Below are 21899 nucleotides of genomic sequence, written 5' to 3' on the forward strand. Positions count from 1 at the left end.
CCAACACGCAGATCGAAACATACAAAAACATCGCACAGGCAGCTGAGGAGCAGCTGCAGAGCTATGTCGAGGCGCAAGAGCAGCTGCAGGAAGAAATGACCCGTGTGACAACGGAGAAGGATAGGATGATTAGTGATCTCAATGATCGAGTGAAAGAGATCTCAAACGAGCTTGCAACGACCAATACCCAGCTGTCCGAGCTGAGAAACACCCAGGAACAGGAGAATCTCCGGCTTTCACAGCAGAAGGAGCTCTTCGAAGCTGAGATCGTTCGCCTCAAGGAGGACTCGAACGAATATAAAGCGGCAATGGAAAATGAAAAGCAGCTTGTGGCAACCCAAGCAGAAATCGCGAAGCAGGCACAACAGGATTACGAGAATGAGCTTTCAAAACACGGCAAGACCATGGAGAACTTGCGGACAGTCCGCGACGAATACAATAAGCTCAGGACGGAAGTTGTGCAGTACAAGACCCATAGCGAGGCCGCTCGTGCATCTCTAGTCGAGGGTGAAGAACATTGGGCTGCGACGCGTGAGCGATACGAAAGCGAGCTTATCGAAGCTCGAACGCGGTATAATGACCTGAACGAGCACAACAAGAAGCTCTTGCAACAGTTCGATTCATTGAACGGTCAAATCGCTAGTTTGAAGAGCAGTCGCGTGTCCGTCGCAGCAGGACAGGCTGATATTGCCAGCATGGATGACAACACAAGCGGCCTTCAAGAAATCGTCACCTATCTCCGCCAAGAGAAGGACATCCTAGAGATCCAGCTCAACATGAAGGACCAGGAAGTCAAGAGCCTTGATCAACGGCTATCCCACACGCAGGCTAAGCTCGACCAGACATTCGAAAAGTTAAACGCTGAGCGAATCCAAGCACAGAGCCGACAGGGTGGCACGGACCTTTCTACCCTTCAAGAAAGCATCGAGAACATAAACGTTTATCGCGAGAGCAATACCGCCCTGCGCAATGAGAAAGACCAGCTGAAGGCTCAGCTGGACGAAAAGAAGAAAGAGGCCGAAGCCCTCTACAACCAACTTCAGCCTCTACAGGCTCGTGTCCTCGAACTTGAAGGCGAGCTTGAGATTAATAGTGGCCATCTGAAAGTTCTCGAAGAGGATCGCGACCGCTGGCAGAAGCGTCATCAAGACGTGCTCCAGAGGTACGATCGTATCGATCCGAAGGAGCTCGAGGATCTCAAGACGCAGATTGAAGTTCTGCAGAAGGCGCGCGATGATGCGGTTTCACAGCGCGAGGATGCGCTCCAAGAAATCGAGACCAGGATAATCGCCGCCAAAACCGACCAAAAGATGAACCTTACAAATCAATTCAAGGAGAGGCTGCGGCAGGAGAGGGAGAAGCTCAATGAAAAGTACCAGGCATCAGAGAAAAGGTGCAATGACCTCGAAACGGAGCGAGATGAGCTAAAACAGAAGCTCACAGAGCAAGAGCAACGGCTTGCATCATTGCAAGCCGAGCTTGAATCCGCCCAATATGCTCGCGACGAAGCGGTTGCCACGGCAAATGCCAGGGCTGAGCTTGCGGAGACAGAGGAAGGACAGCTGAATGAGGGCCACTCTGGCCTTTCGGATGAGGAGAAGGCTGCATTGGAAGCCCGCGTAACCAAAGCCGAAAACGAGGCTATACAAGAAGCGAACCGAGCCGCTGGCTACCATGTGAAACTCCAAGAACTGGAGGAACGCGCGCGGGGTCTTGAGAAGCAGATTGTAAGTTCCTCCACCACCCAAGGACTATGTGCTCTGCTAACCAACTTTTAGAGTGAATTGCAACACCGGATAGCCAGTCTCAACTCCGAACTTTCAGAAGCCCGGAGCCAAAAGGCCCAAGCTGATGCACGGGTGGAGGAACTGGTGTCCAGACTCTCCTCTGAGACTACAGTCACCTCCTTCCCATCCGAAGAGATGGAGAAGCTCAAAGAGGAGCTCGCTGCCGCCCAGAAAGAGGTCGAGGACCTTCGCACTCGTACAGACATGGCTGACTCATTTGCTGGCAACAACACCGAAGAGGGCGCCAAGTCGGTTGCGGATCAAGTTGCGGAGCAAGTTGCCGAGCGTGTTGCCGCGATGAAAGCCGACCTCGAGCAGCGAGAAGCGAAAGTGGCCGGTGCCGAACAAAAGATGGCCAATGTGAAGGCTAAAGCCAACGAAATGGTCAGGGCCGCGAAGGATGACAAGAGTAAGCTCCAAGCCGAGCTCACCGACGAATTGAATCATCTCCGACAACAACTTGAGTCGGCTTCCTCACGAGGTAGTCAATTGGAACCCCAGGAAAATACCGCAATGGAGTCGACAGCCCCAGAATCGGAAATGGCTGTTAAGGTCGAACTACCCGGCCCCGGCGCGTCGGACCTCGACATCAAACATTTCGTCAGCGGAAACCCCGTAGTCCAAGCCATCATCAAGCGCACTGTTGCCAATCAAGTCCAGAGGGCAAAGACTGAATCTGAAAAGAAAACTGAGACCGAGAAAACTGAGACCGCAGTGCCTGAGGCGACGGGAAATGCCGATACAAACCAGCAAATTTTTACTAAAGCTGAGCACGACAAGATCACGGCAGATAAGGTCGAACAAACACGAGCACAAGCCAGATTGGAGGCCGAAAAGCGATACGCTGCCAAAGAGAGCCTTGCCAAGGGCAAGTTCACCAGATTGAAGGTTCAATGGGACGTTGTGGAGCTTGCCGCGAGGGAAACACCAGAGAAGCCGGTCAAGGAGGTTTATGAGGTTGCGAAGGAAACCAAACCACCCCCGAACCAGCCTGCCAACACGCCGGCCACACCTCAAGCTCTGACGCAATCCTTCGGTCAAGCCGGGCCGGCGCAGTCTCAGCAATCCGCCCCGCCAGTGACTGCTCCAGCTTCGAGCAGCGTTCCCCAAATCAATGGGGCGAGGGCCAATTCCTTCGGCCAGCCATCCATTGTTCAACCTGCTTTTGGCCAGCCGGGCATGGGCCAGGCGGCAGCAAACCCATTTGCACAGTCTTCCAGTGCAGGTCAGCATTTTCTTGGCCAAGCGCACAATCAAATGGGTCAAGGCTTCGGTCCTTTTAGCGGTCTTGCTCAACCAGGCTTTGCATCCTCGCAGAACCAGCAGCCCCAGTTCAACCAGAACCAAGGACGACCGAACTCTCCTTTCGGCCAACAGCAACCCCAGCAAGGCGGACGGGGTCGCGGAAACTTTGGCACCGGGCCGGCTGCACTCCGAGACATCGTGGGCCAGGGCCAGCCATCCAACATTCCTCGACCCGGCGGCCGCGGCCAATCGCAGCAGAATCAGCTGGCTCAGAACGCCAACGCTCCAGGTGCTCAGATGGGCCGTGGTGGCGGTAGAGGCGGAGGAGGTCGCAGCCGTGGCCAAGGCCAGTCGATGAACCCTGGCGCACCAGATTTCCAGCCTGGCGGTGGCCGCGGACAGAAGCGCGGAGCTGAAGATGATGGTGGCGGTTCGCACCGCGGTGGAAAGCGTGCGAGAGGTGGTCGCGGTGGTGGAGACGGCGAAGAGTGAAGAAGCCACACATCGAGATGAGGGACACATCTATAACGGTCGGTGCGTGAACGAAGGAGGAAGATGGTGTTGAGCAACGTCTATGCTCGACAAACGAGTATCTGCCTGCATTTGTGGTTTTCATTTGTTATCGGTTCTGCGAGCATGTCGGACTTTTCAGTTTTTCGTTTCCACGGTTTTTGGAGCACATGCGGGTATGTTCCTATCAACATGGGGTATGGGGTGTACTTCAACTGCGGGTTAAAAGCTGGAGAGCGTTCTCGTGCCCGAAACGGGCATTTGTATCATAGTTTACGGATGCGCAATGGCATCTGCGAGAGACTGGTATGATATTTGCTGTCTGTCTCATACTCATTGTCCTCATGCACGAGCACTATGCTGTCTTTCTTCTGAAGCTTGTTGTGTGACATGGACGCCGGCCTCATATGGAGGCATGTTGCGGCAGGAGTGCTAGCCTTTTCTATGTGAAGGGGATAAGGTGGTCCCGAAGGGGTTCCAGGAGATGTGTTCGCGACCGCGGCGGGGAGCATGGAGGTGTTGAGACGTGGGTGGAGGGCATGGTCATTTGAGCAGTCAGAAGACAGGACTAGGGTGCACGCGACGCGGTTTCGCGAAAGCACGTGACTGTGTTATTCACGCGTTCCACCCGGGCGGGTTAAGTTGCCGCGCAAAAAACTGCTAGTACTTCTTCGTATATAGATGCGGGCGGAAAGTCGGCACTACTAGGTGCAAGCTCAATGCAGGTCGACTTTCCCCTTGCGTAACCCTAGCGCTGCCATAGCTCCAATCATAAGCACTGCCTCAGGCTGTGAGCGCGATGGAATGGCCTGGCCCAGGAATCCTTCGAGACTGATGGTTGATTTCCGGAAAAGTCGGAACTAGTGAAACATCTCGCGTAAAGACCTCCTACTAGACGAGACCCACAGCGGCGCTGTTCGACTCTGTGCCTGCGTCTGCTAGGGTGGCAAGTTGGTGCCTGGCTTAGGAGCAATGAGGCTGTGGAGGGGAAGGTTCAGCTCATGCTTGGCAACGCTTAATCGGCATGCCTAAGCCTTCATTGGTGTCGGAAAGTGACACTGCACATTTGCTTATTTTCGAAAGGAAATGCTGGTGAGGGCGATGATGTTCGCGTCGACTGCGCAGAATACGTCGGTTAAAGTGCTACTGAAGAACCTTGGAACAAAAGAAGGATCCACAATTCTCTACACAGACCCTGCGCATTGCCCTGCCCTGGAATCGGCATTCCAAAGCGCGCATTCGGTAGCGAGGGCGACAGGGGCTTCACTTAGCGCGGGCTGATATTCTGGGGTACTTTCGTAAAGATGGCCCAACTCAGCCCTCCAGCTCACCTACGCCTCCCCCTCCAACTTCTTACGCTCCTTTGGCCGCGGCGCTCTTCTTAAGGCACACATCGCCAACTACCTGCATATCCGTTCTGGCGGTATCTTCTTGCGGCAGCGATTACTATTGTACTTTGCACGATAAACAGAACGGACGGCATCATGGCGATTGACAGAGGCGCTTCGCTGGCTGGCGTGCCAATGAAGCACCTCTCTCTGATTACGGTACGCTACGGACGGTCGACAGCGTGGACCATTGGCTAACAACGTCTCTTAGCTTACATTCCAGAATTCCGCGCTGATTTTGGTGTGTCCAACGATGCCCACGCGCCGGCGACGACGAGGCTGCGACCGCGATACCGGTGCTGACGATGCATGCAGATAATGCACTATTCGCGAGTAATGCCCTTAGTGAACGGTCACCGATACCATACCTCGACCTCCGTCTTCCTGAACGAAGTTATCAAGCTCGGCATTAGCCTGACGATGGCGCTGTACGATATGTCGACGAACCTCCCGCCGAATACCCCGGCCACAGTCCTTTTTGGGAATCTTTTGTCGGCCGTGTTCACGAATGAGAGTTGGAAATTGGCGATACCGGCGGCGCTTTATACACTACAAAATACGCTGCAGTACGTGGCTGTCAGCAATCTGGATGCGGCGACGTTCCAGGTCACATATCAGCTGAAGATCCTTACAACCGCGATTTTCAGCGTTCTGCTGCTGGGGAGAACGCTCTCTTCCCGGAGATGGGCGTCACTGGTCCTTCTAATCGTTGGCGTCTCCATCGTGCAGTTGCCCCAGCGCGTCCCCGAGGTGACAATGGAAGACTTGAAGGATCCCAACTCGAGTTATTGGCGACGCTCCTTGGGGCAGCTGGGTGGCCTTGGAAGACAGGCCGCGGGGCATCTTACAAAGCGATCTGCCACATACGAAGGAATTAACGAGGACGTGGCTTTGCAGCACCCCCAGATGAACAGCTCAGTCGGATTGGCAGCTGTGCTGGTTGCGTGCGCTCTATCCGGGCTCGCCGGCGTCTCCTTCGAGAAGGTCCTCAAAGAGTCGACCTCGAAAACAGCATCCCTCTGGGTCCGCAATTGCCAGCTTTCCTTCTGGTCGCTCTTCCCGGCTCTCTTCCTCGGTGTGATTTGGGTAGACGGCGAGAATATTGCGAGGACAGGCTTTTTCGCTGGCTACAACTGGGTCGTTTGGACGGCGATTTCTTTCCAGGCTGCTGGCGGCGTTATTGTTGCTTTGGTTATCAACTATGCCGACAACATTGCCAAGAACTTTGCGACGTCTATATCGATCATTATCAGCTGTCTGGCGAGCGTGTACTTCTTTGACTTTCAGATCAGCACATCGGTAAGTGATGTTTCCGGTTCCCCTGAAGCTGCTTTTCTTTCCCTTCCGGATCGATAAAGGGGTGATAGTCCATCGGGAATAGAATGAAGGACGATCGAGCGTTCACTCACTGACTCGTTACAGTACCTGGTTGGTACATCCGTCGTCATCTCCGCTACATACCTTTACAGCAAGCCTGAGCGGCCGCGAGCCGGTCCGATCAGAATTGTAGATTTCGAAAAGGCTACCATTGACGGAAATCCGGCGTACTTTGACTCTGAGCGCCCTCCACTATCGCTCAAAACGCCTTTACGACCCGACGGCCAGACCTCGTCAAGACCCAGTACTCCTACCGTAGAGCGGAAGCAATTCCCCAAGCGAGACGCATGAACGACCGTGGCTCTGGAACGGCTTCTAGAGACGGCGCTGCGTATTGACGAGAGTGCGTATTGTTGGATAGTGCCGCGGCCTGGCGGAATGCAGGGTTGCCTGCTTGAGAGGCACAAGATGCCTCACCCTTTGGATCGCCACGTTGTATGAGAGCATGTATATACCCCATGTATAGCTTATGAATTACCCTTACCGCAAGAGACCCATGGTTGCAAGAGATATAGGATCATTGGTACCAGGAAGCTAAAGACAGCTGCGTATCTGGCAGAAGAGAGTAGGTTCAGCGAGATAGGCCAGGTGCTGTGTTTGTCGAGCGAGGAAGGAACGAGCCTGCCGGCTTCTTCCGTCTTCCTCGAGCGCGGCGGACGGCGGCTTCTGAGGCTACGACGCCCGAGGCCGCGCTTTCCTTCTTCATTCCAGCCTTGTTCACACGCTTCGCCACCCCACCCCTCTCAACCCCCCGACCGTTCTGTTGCTCACTCCTTCACTCACAACCTCTAGTGTGTATTTCGTTTTCATCTTATTTGTGATCTCGAACGCATGTAGCAGTCATGGGGGATGAGGTCTTCTCACTTCTCGACCACCTCGACAGCCGTAGCGCGGGGCAGGACTCACAGCACTCGCTCCTTCAAGGGCAGTTCAAGCAGTTAGCCAGACCACTCCCTCGACGAGATCGTTATCGCGCTCCGCGCCACGATGTTGCCTATGATAGGGTGGAGGACGATGACCAGTACGGGCAAGAGTTTGCCTTGGACTCATTCGGTACGCGTTGGGTCGGCGTGAATCGACCTGGAACTGATCTGATTGTGCAGACGAGTCCTTGCTTCAGGAGCCTTATGAAGACCGTCAACGGCAAGCAACAAGAGGGCAGGCGCGACTCTCACTCGCGCCGCAACCGTCCAAGTTCTTTGCTCCGCATGCTTCTTCGCAACCCCATGCCTCTTTCCGTCCACATACCAACGCGGTGTATGATGTCGGCGGCAGGTGTCACCCCTACTGAATTTACCCCTTGGTGCTGACGATTCATTAGGCCAACGCGGCTATCCCCAGCAACGGGCTCAGCCAAGTCTTGGTAAGTCTGGCACCGAGACACCCTCTGCGCCTACGTTCTAAGCTAACGGAGGAGCAGGCCAATATGCCTACAGCGCTACGCAACCGCAGCAGTCCAGCTCCGATGCGCAGCTGGGCGCTTCGTCAAGTCCGACATTCATGGCTGGTCAGAGACGCGCTGAAGGTCGTTACACGAACTCAGCTCAGCAAACAGAGCGGCTTCAGCCCTATGAAGAGCAACCAGCTATACCCAACGACCTCCACCGGCAAGTTCCACGTTCGTGGCCTCAGGCTCCTACTTCCCGACCCGTGCCTAGCGCCTTTGATAAGCCCCATGCTCCAGTGGTTCAAGGCATACCGCTGGTGCCAATATCCGCACTTCCCGATCGACTTCGTACCATCTTCCCCTTCCCGATGTTCAACGCGGTTCAATCCAAATGCTTCGACAATGTGTATAAATCCGATAATAACTTTGTGGTCGCGTCACCTACAGGCAGTGGGAAGACAGTGATCCTGGAATTGGCAATCTGTCGAGCTGTTGCCACCGCTGCAACAGGGCAGTACAAGATCGTTTATCAAGCACCAACAAAAGCTCTTTGCTCCGAACGTCAACGGGATTGGCAGAGGAAGTTCAGCCCAGTTGGATTGAACTGCGTGGAGCTCACCGGCGATTCTGAAGCCTCAGACCTTCGCAACGTGCAGAGCGCCAACATTATTATCACCACCCCAGAGAAGTGGGACAGTATCACTCGGAAATGGAAGGATCATGAGAAGCTCATGAGGCTCATCAAACTATTCCTGATCGACGAGGTCCATATCCTGAAGGAAGACCGCGGCGCCATACTGGAAGCGGTCGTATCCCGCATGAAGTCTATCGGCACCGACGTTCGCTTTGTAGCCCTGTCTGCAACGATCCCAAACTTCGACGACGTGGGAACATGGTTGGGTAGAAGCTCCGCGGACCCGTGTGCGCCCGCTATCAACGAGAAGTTTGGCGAAGAGTTCAGACCGGTCAGATTACAAAAGCATGTTTGCGGCTACCCAAGCACCAGCAACAATGACTTTGCTTTTGAGAAGCACCTCGACGGCCAACTCCCGGAAGTCATCAAGCGCTATTCACAACGTAAACCGATCATGGTCTTCTGCTTCACTAGGAATTCTGCAGTGAGCACAGCAAAGTTGCTTGCGAACTGGTGGGCCACGAGGAATCCTACGGACCGTATGTGGAACGCGCCGCCAAAGCCCCTTCCCTTCCAGAACCGTGAGCTTCGCGACTGCGCTGCTTCTGGGGTAGCGTTTCATCATGCCGGACTCGAGATCAACGACCGGACGGGTGTTGAAAAGGCGTTCCTGGATGGCGAGATCAGCATCATCTGTTGCACTTCCACCCTCGCCGTCGGGGTCAATCTGCCCTGCCACCTCGTCATCATTAAAAACACTGTGGCCTTCACTCAAAACGGTGTTCAAGAGTACGCCGATCTTGAGATCATGCAAATGCTTGGTAGAGCCGGACGACCCCAGTTCGATGATAGCGCGGTCGCGGTCATAATGACTCGTCAGCACAAGGTTCGAAAGTATGAAATGATGGTGAGCGGCCAAGAGATCTTAGAGAGCACCCTCCATTCTAACCTCATCGATCACCTAAACGCCGAGATCGGTCTTGGGACGATACGCGACCTCCCGTCGGCGAGGAAATGGCTCGCAGGTACTTTCCTATATGTTCGACTCAAGCGGAATCCTCTGTACTACAAGCTGGAGGACACTAGAAGTGGGCAAGGCATCGATGAGCAACTTGACGAGATCTGCTTCCGAGACACCACACTTCTGCGCGACAGCAACCTAGTTGCGGGCCAAGAGTACTTCAGGTGTACAGAGTTCGGCCATGCCATGGCACGCTACTACGTTCACTTTGACACCATGCGTATCTTCATGGGGCTTCAGTCAAAGTCTTCCATTTCTGAGATTGTAAGCTTCTGAAGCCGGGCATTGCAAAATGTGATACTGACTTGAATCCTCAGCTCTCCGCAATCGCTCAAGCTTCCGAATTCGAAGACATCCGCTTTCGATCAGGCGAGAAGAACTTGTACAGAGCCATCAACAAATGCCCGTATATTCGGTTTCCAATTCAGGTGAACCTTGATCTGCCGGCACACAAGGTATCACTACTCATTCAGTCTGTCCTTGGAGCGGCCGACGTTGCCTGGGATGGCGAGTTTTCAAAGCACAAAGCGCAATACAATACGGAGGCGATGACGATATTCAAGTACATCAGCCGCCTGATACGCTGCATCATTGACTGTCAGATCTGTATTGGCGATTCCGCGAGCATCATCAATGCCCTGATACTGGAACGGAGCTTTGCTGCACGAGTGTGGGATGACAGCCCATTGCAAATGAAACAAATTGACGGGCTAGGAGTTGTAGCGGTCCGGAAACTGGCTAGTGCCGGCATCAGGACCATCGAAGAACTCGAGTGCACAGATGCTCATCGCATAGATGTCGTTCTGGGGAAGAATCCTCCATTTGGCTTGGGGGTCCTCGAGAAGCTGAAGCGATTTCCTAAACTACGCGTTTCGCTACATGTACACCCATCATCGGTAAGAATGCCCTTCCTTTTAGATTGCCCAATACTCACCTGGAGTTCAGATTACGACAACTCCGGATGGCGTGAAGGTGCAGGTGGAGGCTGACATTGGCTTCATCAACGAGAAGCCCCCCGAGGCCTTTGGTTCTAAGGCCGTCTACGTATGCCTGTTGGCAGAGACCTCTGATGGCCGCAAAGCCCATTTTGCTCGCATAAGGTAGGCGTCTACTGGCCGTTCCATGACGTCTATTAACGGGACCAGCTCAAAGAAGCTTGGCAAAGGCCAGAGTCTGACGTTCCCTGCCCTGTTAACCACACCTGATCTGAGCATCAACTGCTATATCATGTGCGACGGGATTGGTAAGAACGATGTGGAGCGCTTTGGATCGTAGCATACTGACTATCGTTAGCCGGGACCACGAGAAGCGCAACTGTTAAGCCAAAGGTTGCTTCATCAATGTTTCCTGCCACAAAGCCTCCTGAACCATTCACTCCGCGTGCGCTCGAGCGACCCACTTCTAATATGTCCAGACGTCGCAGCGAAAACACCGTGGCCGCACGAAGCACCGCCGCTGGGGATGAAGAGTTTAGCAATGACGGCATCGATGACGAGGAGCTGGTCAAAGCCTCATTCCACGACCTTGACTTCGATCATATCGATAACTACGCCAATCCCACTGACAGCATCACGCGCAAGAACACGGCGAAGAATGCTTCAAAAAGTAAAGGTCGCGCTAAGCCGGTCGAAACTGTGCTCGAAGAGGAGAACTCCGAACCCAAGCAACGTGACAATGGCAAATGGGCTTGTAATCACAAGTGTAAGAACAAGACAGCTTGCAAGCATATGTGTTGCCGAGATGGGCTCGACAAACCGCCCAAGAAGACCGGACTAAAGCGTATAGCATCGAACGAAAGTGGTTCCCAGTCCAAGCCGAAAGAACTAGGCGCAAAAGACGCGAAACCACAAACCAAATTGCGGCTGTCATCTTCCAAACGGAAGAGTTCGGCAGCGATTGAAGAGCTCGATCTAACGCAACAAGAGAAAAAGAGGAGGGCCGGGTATGCTCTCCACGGTCCTAAGGACTACCGCGACCTACACAAGCTCCATAAGAGTATCCAAAACCGGGATCCACCATCATCGATATCCTCTATCATGCGCCAGAAGCCAGCGTATTGTTACGGAAAGGGTGGCGAACATAGTCTTTCCTTTCTGAAGGACGACCCTGCTGCCGAGCGGCCGGGTTCGATCTCCAGCGACTACGGCGATATCCAAGTTGATGAGCTGTCTGCTGAGCTTGAGCATTCCAAGCCCAGCATCATACGCTCGACCGTAAATAAGACACAAGATGCGATGGAGCTCGACGATGTCATGGGTTCTCCGATCGAGAACACGGCTCCGGACCGTCAGTCGGATACGTTTAGTGACGGTGACTCAATCTTCGCAGACGCTCTTATTGGCTTAGCAGATTCAGAGTATCTTCGTACTGCGGATCAACCCAATGAAGAGGATCTCCAGGCTTTAGAAGAATCCCTTAACACGGACTGCGACGTTGATCTCCACGACGAAGATTTCCCAGCTAATATTGGGGGAGCCGCGACCAAGACCAAGGAGCAATCTATCGCGCCCGAGGACATCTCGACCTCTTCTGGCGAAGTGCCGCGAATGCCCCCGGCAAAACCCCGCTCCCTTTTCCTGAATGATACGAGTAGCCCCCATCCAGCCTATGATGGGTTCAAACCAGCCAAGTCGATGCTAAAACGCCCGCCGCCGAAGGACTTGAAGCAGGCAAAGAACCAGCGCCCACGAGTGGAACAGAATTCGAATGGAGAGTGGGAAGATGGTGATGCGCAGGAGCCTTCCAGCATGACAAATCCGGAGCCCCGAACATCGGTGAATATCGAGCCTCGGGGCGTGCCAATCTCCGAGGCTTTCAAAGATCTTGAGCCGTGGCTGTTCAAGGAGTTCGGAGACATTGTGGAGCTGGTGGATTAAGGAGAGAGTTCCTTTCAAGTGAGCGTCGCACTCTCTCCGCTATGGGATGGTAGCAACGTGCTTCTCTAGAGGTAGAGAGCTACGAAATTGTCTGGGACGTTTTTTTGACACGCAATGTTATCATATGCCGCGCGATGAGATGGATCGTCTGGTTACGGCGAGATGTAGGGAGGTTCACTTCTATGTTGGGATGATAGGGTCGGGTTAGGATCGAGGGTCCTATCTAGGCAGATAGGTAATATGTTTTTAAATAGAAGAAAGGATCGAGCAAGGTCCGTTTGGAATGCCAAGGCCTCATCCCAATGCATAGGATCGGGAACTTGGTGCTGGACAGGGGATTTGCACTCCACGTGATCTTATATGACTAAGCTATCAGCCTTGGCACCTGTCACCCATGCCTGCATCATCGGCCACAGCTCGAGGCAGCTGTATCCATCAACCATCACATCCCTCACCGATACGCCGCGACTCGATCAGACAAGCTCCCACCTCCGGATACGCTTGTCTCTAGAGCCGCCATCATGGCGCCCCACAAGGATACCATGTTTCGCTCGGCGGACATGTCCTTGACGCAGCTCTACATCGCTAACGAGATAGGGCGCGAAGTCGTTTCCGGCCTCGGAGAGCTTGGTGTCATGGACTTCAGAGATGTGAGTGACATCTAGATGGATGCAGGTCGGGGAATGAAGCTTTGCGGATGGGCTTTGATGGGAACAAGCGCTGACTTCCTTGTTCTTCTAGCTCAACTCCGAGACGACCGCCTTCCAACGTACCTTCACGCAAGAGATCCGTAGACTGGACAATGTCGAGCGGCAGCTTCGTACGTTAGAAGAAATACTGGGGTGAGCTGCGGCTAACCCGGAAAAGGATACTTCCGCTCGCAGATGGACAAGGCCAGCATTTCGATGCGTTCCATTTACGATTTCAACAACCAGTTTGCCTCGCCTTCCGCTTCCGAGATTGACGAGCTCTCCGATAAATGCCAGAGCTTGGAGAATCGAATCTCGTCTCTTAATGAGAGCTACGAGACGCTGAAGAAGCGAGAGGTCGAGCTCACGGAGTGGAGGTGGGTGCTCAGGGAGGCGGGTGGCTTCTTCGACAGGGTGTGTGCCCCGAAAACCTGCAGCATTGAATATCCCAATTAACATACTGGTAGGCCCGCGGTCAAACCGAGGAGATCCGCCACTCCCTCGATAACGATGATGCGCCTCTCCTCCAAGACGTCGAACACCACGGCCAAGGCGAGGCCTCAGCGGACCGATCTTTCTCTGTCATGAATATTGGATTTGTGGCTGGTGTCATCCCTCGCGAGCGCATTGCAGCCTTTGAAAGGATCCTATGGAGAACGCTTCGTGGCAACCTATACATGAACCAGTCCGAGATTCCGGAACCCATCATTAACCCAGAGACGAACGAGGAGATCAACAAAAATGTGTTCATCATTTTCGCGCACGGCAAAGAAATTATTGCAAAAATTCGGAAGATCTCCGAGTCCATGGGCGCCGACCTCTATAGCGTGGACGAGAATAGCGAGCTCCGTCGCGATCAAATCCGAGAGGTCAATAGCCGGCTGAGCGACCTAGCCAGCGTCCTCCGGAACACGAAATCAACGCTGGATGCGGAGCTGACGGCCATTAGCCGCAACCTGGCCGCGTGGATGGTCATCATCAAGAAAGAGAAGGGGACCTATGAAACGCTGAACAAGTTCTCGTACGACCATCAGCGAAAGACGCTGATTGCTGAGGCTTGGGCGCCGACGAACTCACTTGGGTTGATCAAGTCCACCCTTTCAGACGTCAACGATCGGGCTGGGCTGTCCGTGCCTACTATCGTGAACCAGATCAAGACTACGAAGACGCCACCGACTTACTTCAAGACCAACCGCTTTACCCTCGCTTTCCAGACCATCATCGACGCCTACGGCACGATCAAGTACCGTGAAATCAATCCCGCACTCCCCGCCATTGTCACTTTCCCTTTCATGTTCGCGGTCATGTTCGGTGATGCCGGCCACGGTACCATCCTCCTCCTCGCTGCGCTGGCCATGATCTATTACGAACGCCCGCTTCAGCGGGCTAAACTGGACGAACTGTTCTCCATGATATTCTACGGCCGGTACATTGTCTTTATGATGGGTATATTCTCTATCTATACCGGCTTGCTCTACTGCGATGCTTTCTCGCTATCGCTTCCATGGTTCAAATCCATGTGGGCGTGGGACAACGATGGCCATGGCCCTACTGCCTCCCGCGTCGAGGGCCACACATACCCCTTTGGGCTGGATTACATGTGGCACGACACGGACAACGACCTGCTCTTCAGCAACAGTTACAAGATGAAGCTCAGTATCCTCCTGGGTTGGACCCACATGACTTTCTCCCTCATGTGGTCGCTCGTCAACGCGCGTTACTTCAAGACTCCGATCGACATCTGGGGTAACTTCCTCCCAGGGCTGATCTTCTTCCAGTCCATCTTCGGATACCTGGCGTTCTGCATCGTCTACAAGTGGTGTGTTGACTGGGCGGCTCGAGGACAGAACCCGCCTAGTTTGTTGAACATGCTGATCTACATGTTCCTCCAACCTGGTACGCTTGAGGATCCTAAAGCTCCTTTGTACAAGGGACAAGCTACAGTGCAGATCATTCTACTGCTCATGGCTGTCGTTTGTGTGCCCATTCTGCTTTTCCTGAAGCCTTTCTACCTCCGATGGGAACACAACAAGGCGCGCGCCCTGGGCTACCGTGGTATTGGAGAGAGCACTCGGGTCAGCGCCCTGGACGATGACGAAGACGAGGAGGGCCGCACGCTCAATGGCGGACGGGAGAGCTTTGGGGACGATGAGGACGGCATTGCTATGATCACGCAAGACATTGGGCATGGCGAAGAGCACGAGGAATTCGACTTCGGCGAGATCATGATTCATCAGGTTATCCACACCATCGGTAAGCTATTGTCTCTATTGCGATCTCGCAGATGTGGCTAACATGGGACAGAATTCTGTCTCAACTGCGTATCGCATACGGCATCCTACCTCCGTCTCTGGGCCTTGTCGCTCGCTCATCAGCGCCTGTCGATCGTGTTGTGGGACATGACGATGAAGAACGCGTTCGGCGTGACGGGGATTGCGGGATCGATCATGATGGTAGTGGTCTTCTACGGCTGGTTCGTCTTGACAGTTTTTGTACTCTGTGTCATGGAGGGCACCAGCGCCATGTTGCACTCGCTGCGTCTCCACTGGGTCGAAGCGATGAGCAAGCACTTCATAGGCGACGGTGTGCCTTTCGAGCCATTCAGTTTTGAGAAGATACTCGAGGAGGATCCGGTAGAATAGCTGGGCGTTTGCTTTCCCTTTCCTTGAGTAATGTACCGTGTAGTATAACAACCGGAGTGCGCGGGTCGTCGCCACATGCGCTACGGTGGCGACGTTGGCTGGCCCGTGGTGTGTATATAGAATGTACACGACTTTGTATGTACCGTCAGCAACTCATATGGCTTGAGATTAAATCGCGCAGGATGGTGTTACGGTTGGGAGACGGGGCGCGGACAGTTAGCGTTTCGGGTGGGTGTTGCGCGTTGAACAGTGCTCTGGGTTCCGGTATGGCCGCCTTGTCGGAATCGGAAAGCGGAAGCAGCAAAAGAGGCAAAAATTGTTGGCAGAAACACGCGGCGAGCACGTTACTGTCGGCCTGTCTTTGCGGCATTATCCCCTCGGTCGCCATCGCAGCCCCTGAGAAGAGATGGCTGTGCGAGGCGCATCCTGGATATGGACGTCTCGCTCGAAAGCGGCGCGAGCACGGAAGAGGCAGCGACGTGCGGCTGAGGCGTTGGGCTCGCAGACTGCTTACTCGGTCTGCTACGAAGTACTGTAACCCTCGATTCGTCCCGTTCTGTCTCTCTGCAAAATAGACGGTAGATCCTTTCAGACCGCAACTTGAAGCTCGACGGTCAGGCTGGTCCGGTCCAAGTGAGTCCAGCAGGTGGAGATAAGGCTGCAGCCGTGGGGACAGTGACGGCGGTGTGCGAAGCTTCGAGGCGGCGGGCCGCGCATCAGGGATCGTGGCAGCAAAGCAGATTGATTGGGTGGCCCAGGGGTGAGACACGGTGTCGGGCATATGCCGGTGACCTGCCCTGATTATACAAGTGGCTGAGGCAGCTGGGAGGAGCTTGGGCGCCGCTGCGGTGGGTGGTCCAGCGAACGAAGCTTGAGCTGGTGCGTTTATAAAAGTCGTGCCGCGACTTTTTTTTCCCGGGAGCCTTTCTTCTTCCTCTTTCTCGAATCTCTGCCGTTGGTTTTCCATACGCCACCTTGTGGTACTGCAGTTGAATTGGAAAGCGCAATCCTTACGGTCTTTTCGTTCCGTACCGACTTTCCACACACCAAGCGCGCTAGGAAAGCTTAGCTACCACGTCTACCACCATGTCGTTTTCTGCCGCCAAAGTACCTATACTCAAGCATTCGGGGACCTTCAGCCAGAGGAGATTCTCGAGCAGCAAGGATCCTACCGAGAGTGGTGAGTTTGAAACCGTTCAGCTTTTTCTTTGAGAGGTTTCCGCATTGCTTTTTCGACTGGCGACGTCATCGCTTGTGGGCTTCGGCTCTTCCTGTAGAGCTTGCAGAATGAGAATTGGAGGCCTGTTAGGGCGCCCAATTGCTGATTCCTGCGAGTGCAAGCGGAAAGAAGTATCCGCCAGTCCATTTCCTGATTTTGGTACCCCCATAAGCCCAACGCATCCACACCTCATCCCTCTCCGATCTACATCTCCACGCTCGTACAATCCCAATCCAATGTCGCGCAATGTCCAACCCCAGCCACTGTTGTCCTGAGACACATATTACCCGAGCCTCAACCAGCTAACCGATCCCTCCCCAACAGAGCTCACCTCGAAAATCCACCGCCAATTCCGCCAATCGCACGAAGGCCATAAGCCGCACGCCGGCCTTGACCCCACGCGCGCCTCGACCGGCGTTGTATGGACTTCCGAGCGCGCCTACGAGCACGGCTTCCTTGAGGACCCAGAGGCATGGGCGAACTTGGGACAGGGTGCGCCTGAGGTCGACGACGAGATCCAGGGGTGCTTCGAAAGGCCCAAAGAGGTGGATATCAGCAGCCATGGACGCGAGTATGGGCCGACAGCGGGCATCAAGCCACTAAGGCAAGCGGTCGCGAAGCTGTATAACGAGCACCATCGCAAGTGGAGGAAGAGCCAGTATACGTGGGAGAACGTGTGTATTGTGCCAGGGGGGCGTGCGGGCTTAATCCGCATCGCTGCTGTGCTGGGCAACTGCTACTTGGGCTTCTTCATTCCCGGTGCGTGCATCTCTAGTAGAGTAGATGGCCGTGGGGCTAACGGACGCAGACTATACTGCGTACAACGAGATGTTGTCGCTCTTCCGCAACATCGCTGCTATTCCTATTCCCCTCGGCGAAGACGACAAGTACCACATGTCGCCGGACAAGATCGCCGAAGAAATCGCCCGCGGTACCTCCGTCATCCTGACCTCCAACCCGCGTAACCCCACCGGCCAGATGGTGACTAATCCCGAGCTCGCTCAGATCCAGAATATCTGCCGCGACCGCGCTACTCTGATCATGGACGAGTTCTACTGCGGCTATAACTACACCACCAACTGCGACGGCGCCGTCATGTCCGCCGCGGACAACGTCGAGGACGTCGACGAGGACGACGTGCTCATCCTTGACGGGCTCACCAAGCGCTTCCGGCTGCCTGGCTGGCGTGTCGCCTGGGTTCTCGGCCCCAAGGAGTTCATCCAGGCCATTGGCAGCTGCGGCTCGTATCTCGACGGCGGGTGCAACGTGCCCTTCCAAGAAGCCGCCGTGCAGATGCTCGAGCCGCCGCGCGTGCGCAACGAGATGCGCGCTCTGCAGATGCACTTCCGCACCAAGCGCGACTTCGTCATCGGCCGCCTGCAGGAGATGGGCTTCACATTCCCCTTCATGCCCAACTCCACCTTCTACCTATGGCTGGATCTGTCTGGGCTGCCCGAGAGCATCAACGACGGCCTGAACTTCTTCGCCGCCTGTCTGGAGGAGAAGGTCATTGTCGTGCCGGGCATCTTCTTCGATTTAAATCCCTCGAAGCGTAGGGACCTTTTCGATTCGCCTTGCCATCACTTCGTGCGGCTTAGTTATGGGCCGAAAATGGATGTCCTGGCGAAGGGTATGGATGCTATTGAGCGCATCGTTAAGAAGTGAGTTTGAATTCTCCCTTTTAGTTAAATCGAGGGTTGGCTAACAACGCATCGATAGGCACCGAGACAATCCGCGCCCTATCCACCAGATGCGGCCCAGAGGTGGTGCGTAGGGGGGATAATGGGAAGTGGAGAAGAAAAAATGTATTCGGGAAAATGGTTTTAAGGTTGGATATGTATATCTAAAGCGTTTTAAGGTCGTCTTGGGAATGGGACGGGATGCCTAGGGTAGGCCTGAGGACTTGGTTATAGGTTATAGAGGTACTGGATATCTAACGCACTTCGTTTGGTCTTGACCCTTGTTGAAACCTCCAACATACTTCACTTTTGCTAATTGTCTTTCACAAGCACGAGATTCGCTTGAAGTCACGCCAGCGCTTTTCCGGTACAACGTACTCTAGCGAGCTTGCGTGGGGTGGATTCAAACCCCTCTAAAAGCACACACATGCACGATATCATACCAAACTTAGCTTCAACGAATCATAGACACGAGTTTCAAACTAAAGCCATATCCCGCTACGCAACCCCCAGCTTTCAGCATTCCTTTCCTTCCCTTCTCCAACCCGCCGGTTTCCTTCCACCTCCTTAGCTGCGTGTCTCCCATATCTTATCCCGCCTGGAAGCAACGTCCCACATGCTGTTCCGCCGATCTGGGGCTAAGGTTACGTCCGTTTTCTGCCTGCCTGCGTTGTTCGGGCTAAATGGAGAATGAAATGAATGGGAGGCGGATAGTCTGGCTTGAGGGGAATGCGCAGAAGTGGGCTTGTGATTGTCATGCGAAGGGGGAAGGGGAGGATAGGGATAGTAAGGTGTTGATGTGTGTGCTTGGGATTGGTGGGATTGGTAGGGGAGGTGTATTTTATTCTATTCTCTTTGTAGACTTGTCGCTGTGGAAGTCGATGGCCTGGTTACACCACCACCACTGCCACCACTGGCCACAAGGGCACCTCTCTCAGGACTTCGTAGCGTTCCGTGAAGAGACAAGGGTTTAGTAGAAGTTCCGAAGTTTTATTGCCGTAGAAGATAATCCATTTCCCAGGTCTACAATGCATATTCCGATTTTCCGCACCTATGGGTTCGCGATCGCTTGGCGCATGCATGCATACCAATGGCGTCATGACTTTCGCACGTGGAGCATCAGCGCGTCTCTGACTGAGCTGTGACGCGTAGAAGTAGAAGCGGAGGAAACATATTTAGAATAAAGAAAGCTCAAAAACTGTCTTTGCGCAGAAGTTACTACCTGCAATACCCTAAGACCCTGCAAATGCGACCTTTTCTTCCGCAAGCTTGCTCCAAGTCACTTCTACTACGAACATTTACAAAGCCCGCTGTGTCACGGATTAACCAGGTACAGAGAGTAGCTACAGCCAAGATGTCTACTGGTAAGCAAGCTCGTGCCAGCTTCATTTCCTCTGGATCGTGTTAACATTGTGGTCGGTCTGCAGGCGTACCATCTGTAAACCCCTCCGGGAACCTCAACATCGAAAGCACCGACATCCAGACCGCCCCGGGCGTCACCCTCTCGGAGCAACAACGCACGATCGTCGGCTCCGTGCTCGACCTCTTCGCGGGCTGGCCGTCCCTGGCTAAACTCGCCCTTTGGCGGGACGACGCCACGTTCACTGACCCGATCACCATCGCGACTGGGCGCGACAAGTACGCTGCGCAGTGGTACGGTTTGCAGTCCGCGTTCAGCGAGATTGAGCGGCTGCACCACAGCGTCAAGGATGCTGGGAACCCGATTCTCATGGATCTAAAGACGCGGTATGTTGTGAAGGGCATTGGCAAGGAGCAGACGATCCAGAGCCTGGTTGCGATTCATCTGGATGAGCAAGGGAGGATTAGTAAGGTTGAGGACAAGTGGGATGGAAAGCTGCCTGATAGTTCGATTGCGAATGTGAGTTCTGTCTTCCAGTTGCTGAGCCCGTTTTGGTGGGTGTATTATTGGATGGCGTGGGGCTTCTGGGTGTGGAGCTGGACTTGGGAGACGAGGGTCTGGCGGGTTCGTGTTGCGCATTTCTTTGTGCGGGTCAAAAAGGTTGCTATGTGTTAAAAGTCTTTGCTAATTGGCTTTGTGTAGGCTTTTCGACATTTGAACGCGGTTTCGGTGCCGAAAATGATTAATGTGCCGAAGAATGAGGAGGAAGATGCGAAGAAGGGAAACTGAAGTGGTCAATACGAAGAGGACTGAAGATTTATGGTTGCGGAGTAGATATATACTCGTAAATCGTATAGTCGTAAACCCTAGATCCAGTCATGCCTTATACCCATGTGCCAGCTCTACTCACGTTCAGATCCAATGAAACATGCGCCCAATTGCGAGATGCAAAAGAATAAGAGCTCCGCCCATGCCGTATCCAACCACCCTATAATTCGTTATCCCCTCGCTTGGTGGCACGATCAAGATCGTACCGCATTCGCCTTGTCTCGTAGTTGGCACGCCGGCTCCCACCATTGTAAGCGTTTGACAGAAACCGCCTACCGCTTGCACGGTAGGGTTATTGTAGACAGCCACCGTCGTCGGGTTGTTGTAGACCACTACTGTGGTCGGCGCAGGCTGGACGTACACGACAGACGTCTGTTGTGCCCCGTACACAGTCACAGTTGTGACAGATGCGACGTTCACGCTCCCACCGCAGGAGCTTCCGGACGGACAGCAACCGATCATGCCGTTCGAATCCGCAGGAGCCGCGCACGTATATCCGCTCGGACAGCACCTGCGACTGGTCAATTTTGCACTCGTCGTTCTGGAGTAGCTATGCTGACCAGCTGGGCTGGCCCATATTGCTACAACTTAGCGAAGCGTAGCTTGGGCACATGTTCGCGCCGGCCGCCGTGACCGCCTGGCCATCTGGGTTGACGATATAGATGGCGCCGGAGACTGGCGCGTTGTTCTGGTATGTCTGGGGTTCCGCTTCTGCTTCTGCTTCGGGTTGCGCTTTGGGTTCTGCGACGCAAACGACAGGTAGGAAGGAAATGACGCGAAGGAGGCGACTGAGTCGCATAACTGTGGAATAGACGGGGGTTGCAAAAGGAAGCAAGCAGGGCAAGCTTCAACGATAAGGTAGAGCTAAAGGCTGCGCAGAGCTGTTGACGCCTTGGTTAGTAAAAACTGCCTTCGAGGCACGCTCGTCTAGCTGGCCAGCAGACAGGACATGAAAAAGCGATCGGGTGAAATGGCCGGCCACAGCGGCGGGCGGCGACACCGTCTTATGACCTCGACAGGACCCTGGAGAAAGCTCAAAGAGGAGCTGGCCGAGCTGCGGTGCTGCAGCAAGGTGGTCAGCCCCGTAGGTCATGACGGCTTGACGCCGGCGAGTGGGGTGAGCCACATCGCTATCTTGGAATCCCCGGTCTTGTTTGCCCGGCTTCCGCTAGAGGTTCTTGTTGGCTAGTTGTACATCGAGTACTGGAGACAGAAACGGCGGTGTTGAGGTGGGACGGAGCGTTGTGGGCCGGGAAG

General features: G+C 54.2%; 6 protein-coding genes across 6 annotated transcripts; 4 read left to right on the forward strand and 2 right to left on the reverse strand.

Annotated features, from left to right (window-relative positions):
- The first annotated feature begins 4863 nt into the window (after nt 1-4863).
- Nucleotides 4864-12479, forward strand: BU26DRAFT_465351 (uncharacterized protein). Its single transcript, XM_033825187.1, has 12 exons — nt 4864-5089; nt 5142-5171; nt 5246-6229; nt 6353-6540; nt 6692-6767; nt 7162-7360; nt 7411-7584; nt 7713-9613; nt 9667-10245; nt 10295-10393; nt 10454-10592; nt 10643-12479. The coding sequence occupies exons 1-12, from the start codon at nt 5027-5029 to the stop codon at nt 12223-12225; spliced, it is 6015 nt and encodes a 2004-aa protein (XP_033678833.1). The 5' UTR covers nt 4864-5026; the 3' UTR covers nt 12226-12479.
- Nucleotides 12480-12648: 169 nt separating this feature from the next.
- On the forward strand, nt 12649-15702 carry BU26DRAFT_543297 (vacuolar ATP synthase-like protein 98 kDa subunit). The gene is made up of 5 exons (XM_033831684.1): nt 12649-12875; nt 12967-13045; nt 13093-13328; nt 13382-15167; nt 15219-15702. Exons 1-5 carry the CDS (start codon nt 12747-12749, stop codon nt 15554-15556), a joined length of 2568 nt encoding a protein of 855 aa, XP_033678834.1. The 5' UTR covers nt 12649-12746; the 3' UTR covers nt 15557-15702.
- BU26DRAFT_109847 (uncharacterized protein) lies at nt 15455-16692 on the reverse strand. The gene has a single exon (XM_033819385.1). It carries the CDS (start codon nt 16521-16523, stop codon nt 15702-15704), a length of 822 nt encoding a protein of 273 aa, XP_033678835.1. The 5' UTR covers nt 16524-16692; the 3' UTR covers nt 15455-15701.
- Nucleotides 16599-18705, forward strand: BU26DRAFT_523408 (aminotransferase). The gene is made up of 4 exons (XM_033830038.1): nt 16599-16736; nt 17100-17534; nt 17584-18436; nt 18495-18705. Exons 1-4 carry the CDS (start codon nt 16643-16645, stop codon nt 18547-18549), a joined length of 1437 nt encoding a protein of 478 aa, XP_033678836.1. The 5' UTR covers nt 16599-16642; the 3' UTR covers nt 18550-18705.
- A 1021-nt stretch (nt 18706-19726) lies between these two features.
- On the forward strand, nt 19727-20603 carry BU26DRAFT_543299 (uncharacterized protein; the record flags this gene model as incomplete). Its single annotated transcript, XM_033831685.1, has 3 exons — nt 19727-19818; nt 19882-20333; nt 20517-20603. The coding sequence occupies exons 1-3, from the start codon at nt 19809-19811 to the stop codon at nt 20601-20603; spliced, it is 549 nt and encodes a 182-aa protein (XP_033678837.1). The 5' UTR covers nt 19727-19808.
- On the reverse strand, nt 20473-21606 carry BU26DRAFT_109883 (uncharacterized protein). Its single transcript, XM_033819386.1, has 2 exons — nt 21203-21606; nt 20473-21153 (listed from the first exon to the last, which is right to left on the reverse strand). Exons 1-2 carry the CDS (start codon nt 21439-21441, stop codon nt 20727-20729), a joined length of 666 nt encoding a protein of 221 aa, XP_033678838.1. The 5' UTR covers nt 21442-21606; the 3' UTR covers nt 20473-20726.
- Nucleotides 21607-21899: the final 293 nt, after the last annotated feature.

This window comes from Trematosphaeria pertusa (genome assembly GCF_010094035.1).
Source record: "Trematosphaeria pertusa strain CBS 122368 unplaced genomic scaffold BU26scaffold_16, whole genome shotgun sequence".
In the NCBI taxonomy this organism is placed as follows: Eukaryota; Fungi; Ascomycota; class Dothideomycetes; order Pleosporales; family Trematosphaeriaceae; genus Trematosphaeria; species Trematosphaeria pertusa.